Raw genomic sequence first — 11,119 nt, 5'->3', positions numbered from 1 at the left:
TTTTGGCTTTTCACTGAGCCATGGTAACTTCTTACAGACAGATTAAATGGTTGTGACCAAAATGCTGGTAGGGATATGGACAATGAAGTCCAGGCTGATGAGATCTCAGATGGAAATGAGGAAGTGATTGGGAACTGGAGTAGAGGTCACCCATGTTATGCCCTAGCAAAGAACTTTGCTGCTTTGTGTTCATGCCCTACAGATTTCTGGAAGCTTGAACTTAAGAGTGATAACTAGGGCACCTGGCAAAAGAAATTTCTGAGCAGCAAAGCATTCAAGAAGTGACCTGGCTGCTTCACTGCTTCAAACAGCCTACAACTGTATATGGGAGCAAAGAAACGACTTAAAGTTGGAATTTATATTTAAAAGGTAAGCAGATTATAAAAGTTTGGAAAATATGCAGCCTGGCCATTTGGTAGAGAAAGAAAAAGCATTTTTAGAAGAGGAATACATGTGGGCTTTGGAACAACCACTTGCAAAAGAGATTTGCATGACTAACAGAAAGCCAAGTGGTGATATCTAAGACAATGGGAAAAATACCTGGAAGACATTTCAGAAGTCTTCTGGAAAGTCCTTCCCATCACAGACCCAGAGGCCTAGGAGAAAAGAATGGTTCCAAGGGCCAGGCCCAGGGCCCCACTGCCCTGAGCAGCCTCAAGACACTGTGCCCTGAATCCAGCCACTCTGGCTCCAGCCTCAGCTGAGAGTGCCCCAGGCGCAGCTTGGGTTGCAGCTCCAGAGGGTTCAAGCCTTGGTTATTGTGGTGGTTTCCGCATTGTGTTAAGGCTGCAGATGCTCAGACTGCAAGCATGAAGGAGGCTTGGCAACTTCTACCTAGATTTCAGAGGATGTATGAGAAAGCCTGGGATCCCAGTCAGAAGCCTGCCACAGGAGTGGAGCCCCCACAGAGAACCTCTACCAGGGTAGTGCCAAAGGGAAATGTGAGGGCTCCCCACAGAGTCCCCACTAGGGCACTGCCTAATGGATCTGTGGGAAGGGGACCACTGCCCCCTGAGATGTGGTCCTGAAACAACTGCTCAGTCATGTCACTTGGCTGCCCAAGGCTTTGGGAGTCTATCCCTTATACCAGGATGTGGGACATGGAGTCAAGGATTATGTTGGAGCTTTAAGAGCCTTGGCTGGAGTACAGTAGCACAATCCTAACTCGCTGCAGCCTTTAACTCCTAGACTCAAGCTATCCTCCTGCCTCAGCCTCCCAAGTAGCTGGGATTACAGGCTCAAGCCACAGCATCTGACTCTTCATATGCTCTTTACCCAAATTTTCCAATTATTTACTTTTTGTATTTTGCTTTGTTAACACCCATCAGCCAAATACCACTGGGAACAAACTTATCATGAGAAACAACTTATTGTAGCTTTCTGCAGCAAGGAAGCCCATATACCAAGGTGATCATGGAGTGTCTTGGTAAGAGACATTTAGGAAGTGCTGGCTATAGAGTTTCATATAACATGCTAGGTATTACTAGATATAATATTAAATAATATCACTATTAAATACTAGATATCAATTAAAAGACTACCAATATTAGTTAATTCTGTTACCTGTTAGATATGGCTAGACATCATCATCTTTTCTATCCAAAGTCCCATATTTAAATTTGTTGTACTTTTTAAAGTTCTTGTAACTGTTTTCTCCCATCCCCCATTCCAAAGTCCAATTTTATGTCCTGCTTTTAGGTGTCACATTTCTGTAGTCTTCTTTAATCTGGAAAGATTCAACAGCCTTTGCCTTTTTATTCTTGACATCCTTGAAGTATATACGCAAAGTATTTTATAGAAAGATAGTCATTTGGGATTTATGTATTTCATGTTTAGGTTCAGATTATGCATTGTTGGTGTGGATACCACAGAAGTGTTGAGGTGTCATAACAGGGGCCAAATGATGTCTGTTTTTCCCTTCATTGGAGATCTCAACTTTGTTCACTTGGCTAAGATGATGTCTTTTAGATTTTTCCACTGAACGGTTACTTTTAATTAAATTTTGAAAATAAAAACGTTTCTTATGGGAGATACATTATTAGTGGGCATTCTCCTATAAAGATTAGCTTCCACTTCTTCCCAATTTATTCATCAGTTTCTTCAACTATAAATATTCTATCAATATGGATGGAGAATCCAGTTAAATAACATGTAGATTAATCATTATTATTTCTGACTTTATTGAGGTGTATTTTACATGTCATAGAATTTACCCATTTCGGGCTTACAATTTAATAATCTTCAGGAACTTTGAAGAGTGGTGTAACTATCATCACAATTCAGTTTAGATCATTTTTGCCCCCCAGTTGGACTCCTTATGCTTATGTACAGTTAAACCTCATTCTCACCTCAAATCTGGAGCAACCACTAACCTTTCTCTATATATACATTTGCCTACTCTGTATATTTTATAAAACTGAATTTTACAATCCATGGGGTTTTGTGACTGGCTTCTTTAACTTAGCATAATGTTTCCAAGGTTCATGCATGTTGTAGCATGAGCCAGTTCTTCACTCCTTTGAATTTCCAAATAAAATTCTGTTTGTATGGATATGCCATGATTTGTCTATTCATTTACCTATAGGAGGGCATTTTGCTTGTTTGCAGTTTGGGGATATGAGTAATGCTGCTACGAACATTCATGCACTAATTGAAAATACTTATCTGTGTTGATGGGTGGCATTCCTAGTCACCCTTTCATGTCTGTTTTTCTGCCTTTCCTGGCATTTTCCAGGCACGATTTCACCTTCACTTGAACTGCTTCGTTCAGGACTCTGCAAATTCCCTGAAGTAGAAGGAAAAATGACCACATTCAAAGTGAGTAGGGCTTGCCTCTCTTGCTGTTAAAATTCCATCTTACCATTTATATTGTCACATTTTTATCTGTCTTGGGAACACTCAAGGAGAACAACAAGCATTTGAGGGCATTTTGTTTGCCAGATGCTTCCTTTGTTGCTTTTGAGTTGACTTTCCATTTGGTTTTAGTTCTTGTTTTCTTATATAATTTATTTTCTGCAGTAGAGAAAATAGTAGGAATGGATAATTCTTTCACTTCACTTCTTCTCTGATCACAAATTAGCTGTTACATTCTTCATCATGTACATTCTTAACTGTATTTGTATTGATGATATACCTCTAATTTAAAATTGTGCTCATTTTATATATTATATAATGTTCCAGTTTTACATTGGTATCATAGTCCCACTGAATTAATGTACCTTCTTATTTTTAACTACCTCACACTCATAGACATTTAGGTGGTTTCGGAATTTTACTGTTTTAAGCAATACTGCTGCGACAGCTTTCCTATATATAACCCCTTCCCCCCAAAATTAATTCTGAAAACAAGATAGGATACTTTTGACATGTATCACACTGGCTGTTTTATAGATGATAGATTATTTCAACAGGGCACAGCACATCAGGCTCTGACTGCCACTTCCCACAAATATTGTTATTGGAGCTTTCACACAGGAAGGGCTAGATTCAGTGTTTGCCATACCTCAGTCATACCTTGTATGCATGTTATTTATTGGTCTCTTCTTATTCCTTTATGGAGTAAGCAGTTTTATCAAAGTAGTAAGTACCTTCATTTCAAATGTCCAATGATACTGGAAGATTGGCCAGTCACTGTGTTCTGTTACTATATTTATTCAGAGAAGCGGAATGCAGATTTTGGTCTCTTGTTCCTCTTAAACTCATCAAATATGAGAGATCTGCTCAGATTCACACAGGCAACCAAGGTCAGGAATGTTAGCCATTCTGCTCATTTATAATCAGATAAGTGAGAATGATATTAATACAATGAATTCTTCTTCCTAATCAGATTACTAAAACCATGGGAATATTTACAACCTGCTCTTAACCATCATAAGGAGAATAAGGGTACTTGTGTTCACTGGAAAGAGTGGGAAGTAGGTAAAAAAATTTGGAAGAAAGTATGAAATTATGTGATCAAATTTTAAATGTGTTTATTGACATTCTAATTTTCATTTGACATTTTAAATAATCAGGAGAATAAAGTCTATATAAAATTATTTTCTTTACAGGATTGATAATGAAAATATTTAATATGAAGTATTCATTATTTAAATAAAAGATCATTTTGCCCTGGAATACTATGCAGATATGAAGCGAGATGAAATAAATAGCAATAAGGACAGTTATAATTAAAAATAATAAAATTAGATAATATTTATTAAATACTTAGTCTTTGCCACACAGTTTTCCCAATGCTATATATATTTCCTTCTTTAATCCTTGAGAAAACTATACCAGGTGAAAAATCATTATACAGACAGGAAACTAATGCATGTAGGTGAGCTTGTCCAAAGCCACATGTCTAGGAAGGTACAGAGCTTTGGGATGTGCTCTGAGGCATGATGGTTCCATATCATGACATTGAATGCTGCAACTAATGTATGTAGTTTGTGCCTTGAGAGTATAAAGGATGTACTGCATAGCTATCCCACACAGGTCACCATAAACTGGTTAGTCTGACAGTAAAGAAAAGTTACAGCATCCACAGTTCGAGTATGAAAGGAAGACAACAGAAGAGAGGAAGACAATGGACATCATCAAAGTTGGGACTAAATTGCTGAATGTTACTGAGGCAATTGGCAACTCACTAAAACCTAAATACCTGAAGCCCAGGAGGCAGCATTTAGAGTCCTAGAGGGCTGGTTACAAGTAGACTCAATGAGTGAACAAAGTAAAAGTACAGGACTTCTTTTATATCATTGCACTTCTGATGGATCTCATGAAAATCAGTGTGTGTCATTGTCTGGATATAGGCAGAATGAGTGGGAAATCTGTATGTTGACCTACATCCCTCAAGATCTAGGACAACTTACCACACCTGTCCCCTTTGCCTACTTCGTGCCACCCTTCTTTGAATAATCATTGGTCATAAGATTTAGGTTTTGTATGTTGGATATTTTAGGAGGCAGTGACCTTCAAAGATGTGGCTGTGGTCTTCACTGAGGATGAGCTGGGGCTGCTGGACTCTGCCCAGAGGAAGCTGTACCGAGACGTGATGCTAGAGAACTTCAGGAACCTGCTCTCAGTAGGTGAGGACAGACACCCTCTGTAACAGAATATTAGGCCCCAGGAGTGGCTTTGTATTCCAAGTTTGAGTATGCATTGGGAATCTAAATTTCCAGTAAAATTTCCCTAGATATTACCTACAGTGGGTTGGAATTAAGCATGTCACTGCATGTTCACAGGGAATCAACCATTCCACCAAGATACTTTCCACTTCTTAAGGAAGGAAAAGTTGTGGATGATGAAGACAACAAGCCAAAGAGAAGGGAATTCAGGTCAGAACCAAGCAACTGTGCATACTTGTACATGACTCTTCCATCTGTTTTACTTCTGTCCATGCCTATTTCCATCACCCTGGTCTAAATTCCCAAACTGCTTTCCTGAATTATTGCAACTGCCTTTCTTCTTTAAAGTTCCTTTGGGTTCATTATTCATGTTCATATTTTATTAGTTTCATAATTTATTATGCAAGATTTTAGACTGGGAAATTTACCAGAATTAGTAACAGGTTAAATGTGTGTATGTTATTAATTATTTAATTCAGTATTTTGTTTCTACCAAGGATTTTACGTATGAGATGTGATGTAGTTCTAAATTGGTGTCTTGAAAACCAAAGACCATAGTGGACTCGGAAAACATGAACTTGATGTTTCCTGTATTCATTAAAGTTTATTGCCGTGTCTTATGTGAAATCTTGAAAACATTGAACAGGGCTTCACTTGCCCACATATATTAATTCTGTGTCTTTTTAGGAGGGAAGATCCAAATTGAGATGGAGACTGTTCCAGAAGCAGGACCACATGAAGAGTGGTCCTGTCAGCAAATATGGGAACAAATTGCAAGTGACCTAACCAGGTCTCAAGACTCCATAAGGAACAGCTCTGAGTTATTCATAGAAGGTGATGTCCTCTGCCAGACTGAGGCAGGACTATCTATAAGTCATGTGCAACAGAAATCTTACCAGTGTAATGAATGTAAACAGTGCTTCAGTGATGTTTCTGTCTTTGATCTTCATCAACAATTGCACTCAGGAGAGAAGTCTCATACATGTGATGAGTGTGGAAAAAGCTTCTGTTACATCTCAGCCCTTCGTACTCATCAAAGAGTCCATATGGGAGAAAAACACTATAAGTGTGATGTGTGTGGTAAGGAATTTAATCAGAGCTCACATCTTCAAACTCATCAGAAGGTCCATACTGGAGAGAAACCATTCAAATGTGAGCAGTGTGGGAAAGGCTTCCATAGTAGATCAGCACTTAATGTTCATTGCAAGTTACACACAGGAGAGAAGCCTTATAATTGTGAGGAATGTGGGAAAGCCTTCATTCACGATTCACAGCTTCAGGAACATCAGAGAATCCATACTGGGGAGAAGCCATTCAAATGTGATATATGTGGTAAGAGCTTCCGTGTTAGATCAAGACTTAATAGGCATTCCATGGTTCACACAGGAGAAAAACCATTCAGATGTGATACATGTGGCAAGAATTTTCGTCAGAGATCAGCACTTAATAGTCATTCCATGGTCCACATAGGAGAGAAGCCATACAAATGTGAGCAGTGTGGAAAAGGCTTCATTTGTAGGCGAGATTTTTGTAAGCATCAGATGGTCCACACAGGAGAGAAACCATATAATTGTAAAGAATGTGGGAAGACCTTCAGGTGGTCCTCATGTCTTTTGAACCATCAGCGAGTCCACAGTGGACAAAAACCCTTCAAATGTGAAGAATGTGGGAAAGGATTTTATACAAATTCACAACGATCTTCCCATCAGAGATCCCACAACGGAGAAAAGCCATATAAGTGTGAGGAGTGTGGTAAGGGCTATAAAAGGAGGTTGGATCTTGAGTTTCACCAGAGGGTCCACACAGGTGAGAGACCCTATAATTGTAAGGAATGTGGGAAGAGCTTTGGCTGGGCCTCCTGTCTTTTGAAACATCGGAGACTCCACAGTGGAGAAAAACCTTTCAAATGTGAAGAGTGTGGAAAGAGATTTACTCAGAGTTCACAACTTCATTCCCATCAGACATGCCATACTGGAGAAAAGCTATACAAATGTGAGCAGTGTGAGAAGGGGTACAACAGTAAATTTAATCTTGACATGCACCAGAGGGTCCACAGGGGAGAGCGACCCTATAATTGTAAGGAATGTGGAAAGAGCTTTGGCTGGGCTTCATGTCTTTTGAAACATCAGAGACTCCACAGTGGAGAAAAGCCATTGAAATGTGGAGTGTGGGAAGAGATCTACTCAGAATTCACAGCACCATTTACATCAGAAAGTCTATGTGGAAAAAAAGCCGTACAGGTGTGAGAAGTGTGGGAAGGGCTTTGGCTGGGCCTCAATTCATCTGACCCATCGATTTTCCACAGCAGAGAAAAACCATTCAAACATGAGAACTATAGAAAGAGCTTTGAACATAGATCATATCTTAAAGACCAAGAAAAAAGTCCACGGTGGAGATAATCCATATAAATGTGAGGAGTATGGGATGTACTACAACAGGCACTTGACTTGATATGCATCAGAGGGTCCATATTGTAGAGAAACCATGGAAGTTTGGGGAGATTGCCATGTGCTTCAGTTATGCCTCAAAGTCTTCAGCTTCATCAGAGTGTTCACTTTCAAGAGAAACCTTAGTAATGTGATGTCTGTGATAGTCTTCTCAACTACAAGCTCATTGGAGAGTTAACAATGGGAGAAACATTAAAAATTTGATACATGTGGTAAGCACTTCAGTTTGAGTTCGTATCTCATAGCTTATTACAGAATCCATGCTGATGATACATTTCATACAGTCTCAAGAGGGAAAATAGTTAAAGTCAGTGTTTCAGCCATAGTTCAGCATACCCATGTAGTTTTACAACCACTGTAGCACAGAACCTTTGTAAGTTGGGGCTTCATTCAGAAGTTTGGCAATTATAGTTATTCAAGAGACAGGCCTTAGAAAGAATAGGAGTTTGTTCAGGCATTTACAAATCTCTAATGATGGACATGTCAAAATTGATGTCAGCTAGAATGTAAACTGTATGTATCTTTGCTGCAGAATCTTCACAACCTTAACACTGATTGGAACTTTGTATGTGTGTTTGGTACATGTAAGAGATGTAGAAAGAGCTTTAGCTGGGCTTCATATCTTAGAAATGTCAGAGACGTGATATTAAAGGATCAAAAGGAGAAAACATATTTCAAAATTGTATCTAAAAGAGGAAACTGGGGATGGACCAAGATGGCCAATTAGAGGCAGCTGTGGTTCACGGTACTCATAGAGAGGAATGAAAATGACAAGTGAATTCAGCACCTTCAACAGAAATACCTAGGTTATCTCATTGGGACTGACTAGGCAATCAATTCAGCCCACAGAGAATGGAAGAAAAGCAGGGTGAAGTGAAGGCCCACCCGGTGTGGCATGGAGCCAAAGGAACCCTCACCCCACCCAAGGGAAGCAGTGAGTGATTGTATGACCCTGCCCAGGAAACCATGTTACTCAAAGATCCTTGCAACCCATGGGTCAGGATATGTCCTTGTGAGCCCATGCCACCAGGGCCTTGGGTTCGATACACAGAGCTGTGTGGAGTTTTGGCAGAGCAGCCTCTCAGGCATACACAGAGACCCAGGAGGTTTACATGCTCCAGCCCCAGAATTCCTGGCAAGATGGCAGATTCATCCTTATATTCCTGTAGGAAGGGGGCTGAATCCAGGGAGTCAGGCAGCAACATTCTGTGGGCCCCACCTCCATGGCACCTCACAAAACCCACTGACTTGGAATTCCAACCAACCAACAGCAACAGGCTTCGGCCTGAAATAGGAGGGAGCTCCTGAGGGGAAGACTGGCCACCATTTCTGTGGTTCAGTCGACTCAGTGTTCCAGCCTGCCACCTCTTTAGAGACCAGGTTGTCTGGACAAGGAGAGGATCCTCCTGCCCAACACAGCACACCTGCTTTGCCAGATCATGCCCGAACTGCTTTTTTTTTTTTTTTTTTTTGAGAGGGAGTATCACTCCGTTGCTCAGACTGGAGTGCAGTGGCATGCTCTTGGCTCATGGCAACCTCCATCTCTTGGGTTCAAGCAATTCTTCTGCCTCAGCCTCCCAAGTACCTGGGATTACAGTCAGGTACCACCACACCTAGCTAATTTTTGCGTTTTTCATAGAGACAGGGTTTCACCGTGTTGACCAGGCTGGTGTTGAACTCCTGACTTAAGATGATCCGCCTGCCTTGGCCTCCCAAAGTGCTAGAATTACAGGCATGACTCACTGCACCTGGCCCAGACTGGTTCTTTAAGTAGGACCCTGATCCATTCCTCCCCACTGTGTGGTGCTTCCCTGTAGGGGGGCTTTCAGTCACTTCAGCCAGGCTTATACTGACAGAAATCTAAACTCTGTCTGGGATGGAGCTCCCAGGGGAGAGGCGACCACTGTCTCTATGGTTCAGTTGACAAAGCTGTTCCAGCCTGCTTGTTTGGAGAGTCTGGGCAATCTGGATGAGGAAGGGTCCTCCCCCAGCGCAGCACACCTGCTGTACCAAAAGCAGCCAGACTGCTTCTGTAAGTAGGTCCCTGATCCTGTTCCTCCTGACTGGGTGAGACCTCCCAACAGGAGTCTCTAGACACTTCTTACAGGAATCTTCAGGCCAGCAACAGGTCAGTACCGCCCTGGGACAGAGCTTCCAAAGGAAGGAGAAGGCTGCCATCTTTGCTGTTTTGTAGCTTTCACTGGTGATATCTCCAGGCACAGGAAAAACTGAGGCAACTAGGGTCTTGAGCAGACCCCAGCAAACTGTGGCAGCCCTACAGTTGCTAACAGTCAGTGGCTTGACTGTTAAAAGAAAACAAGCAGTAAACAACAAGAACATCAACAAAACGACCCCACAAAAACCCCATTCAAAGGTCACCAACCTCAAAGATTGAAGGTAGATAAGCCCACAAAGATGATAAAATCAACACAAAAAAATGCTGAAAACTCAAAAAGCCAGAGTGCCTCTTCTCCAAATGACTGCAGCACCTCTCCAGCAAAGGCACAGAACTGGGCTGAGGCTGAGATGACTGAATTGACAGAAGTAGGCTTCAGAACGTGGGTAATAATGAACTTTGCTGAGCTAAAGGAGCATGTCATAACCCAATGCAAAGAAGCCAAGAATCAATGATAAAACAATACAAGAGCTGATAACCAGAATAGCCAGTTTAGAGAGGAACATAACTGACCTGATGGAGCCAAAAACAACACAAGAACTTAATGCAATCACAAGTATCAATAGTAGAATAGACCAAGAAGAGGAAAGAGACTCAGAGCTTGAAGACTATCTTTCTGACATAGACGGGCAGAGAAGAATAGAGAAAGAATGAAGAGTAATGAACAAAACCTCTGAAAAAATAATATGGAGTTATGTAAAAAGACTGAACACATGACTGACTGGGGAACCTGAAAGAGATGGAGATAATGGAAACAAGTTGGAAACATACTTTAGGATGTTATCCAGGAGAACTTTCCAAACCTAGCATGACAGGCCAACATTCAAATTCAGGAAATGCAGAGAACCCCAGTAAGATACTCCATGAGAAGATCAACCCCAAGACACATAATCATCAGATTCTCCAAGGTCAAAATTAAAGAAAAAATGTAAAGGGCAGTCAGAGAGAATGAAAGGTCAGGTCACCTAAAAAGGGAAGCCCATCAGACTAACAGCAGACCTCTCAGTGGAAACCCTACAAGCCAGAAGATATTGGGGGTCAATATTCAGCATTCTTAAAGAATTCTTAGCCAGAATTTAATATCTGGCCAAAGTAAGCCTTATGTGCAAAGAAATAAGATCCTTTTCAGACAAGCAAATGCTGAGAGAATTCATCACCACCAGGCCTGCCTTGTAAGAGTTCCTGAAGGAAGCACTAAATATGGAAAGAAAAAAAAAACATTACCAGCCGCTATGAAAATACACTGAAATACACAGAACCAATGACACTATAAAGCAACCACATAAACAAGTCTGCAAAATAACCGGCTAGCATCTTGATGGCAGGATCAAATTCCCATGTAACGATACTAATATCAAATGTAAATAGGCTAAATGCCCCAATTGAAA

The 11,119-nt window shown here is 40.9% G+C and overlaps 1 protein-coding gene across 1 annotated transcript in view; it reads left to right on the top strand.

Moving 5' to 3' along the window:
• Positions 1-7,851, top strand: part of LOC108538032 (zinc finger protein 221-like) — a 13,007-nt gene extending 5,156 nt beyond the window's left edge. Inside the window, 10 exon segments of the mRNA XM_017885849.1 lie at positions 203-369; positions 2,735-2,817; positions 4,943-5,069; positions 5,226-5,318; positions 5,796-7,269; positions 7,271-7,401; positions 7,404-7,486; positions 7,488-7,552; positions 7,554-7,635; positions 7,637-7,851. Of these exon segments, the coding sequence (XP_017741338.1) occupies positions 2,803-2,817; positions 4,943-5,069; positions 5,226-5,318; positions 5,796-7,269; positions 7,271-7,401; positions 7,404-7,486; positions 7,488-7,552; positions 7,554-7,635; positions 7,637-7,681 (2,115 nt within the window). The 5' untranslated portion in view covers positions 203-369; positions 2,735-2,802 and the 3' untranslated portion in view covers positions 7,682-7,851.
• Positions 7,852-11,119: the final 3,268 nt, after the last annotated feature.

The sequence above is a fragment of the Rhinopithecus bieti genome, unplaced genomic scaffold (genome assembly GCF_001698545.2).
Source record: "Rhinopithecus bieti isolate Rb0 unplaced genomic scaffold, ASM169854v2 scaffold_15643, whole genome shotgun sequence".
Lineage (NCBI taxonomy): Eukaryota > Metazoa > Chordata > Mammalia > Primates > Cercopithecidae > Rhinopithecus > Rhinopithecus bieti.
Note: the sequence above shows the minus strand (reverse complement) of the source record. Positions and strands in the feature narration are given on the sequence as shown.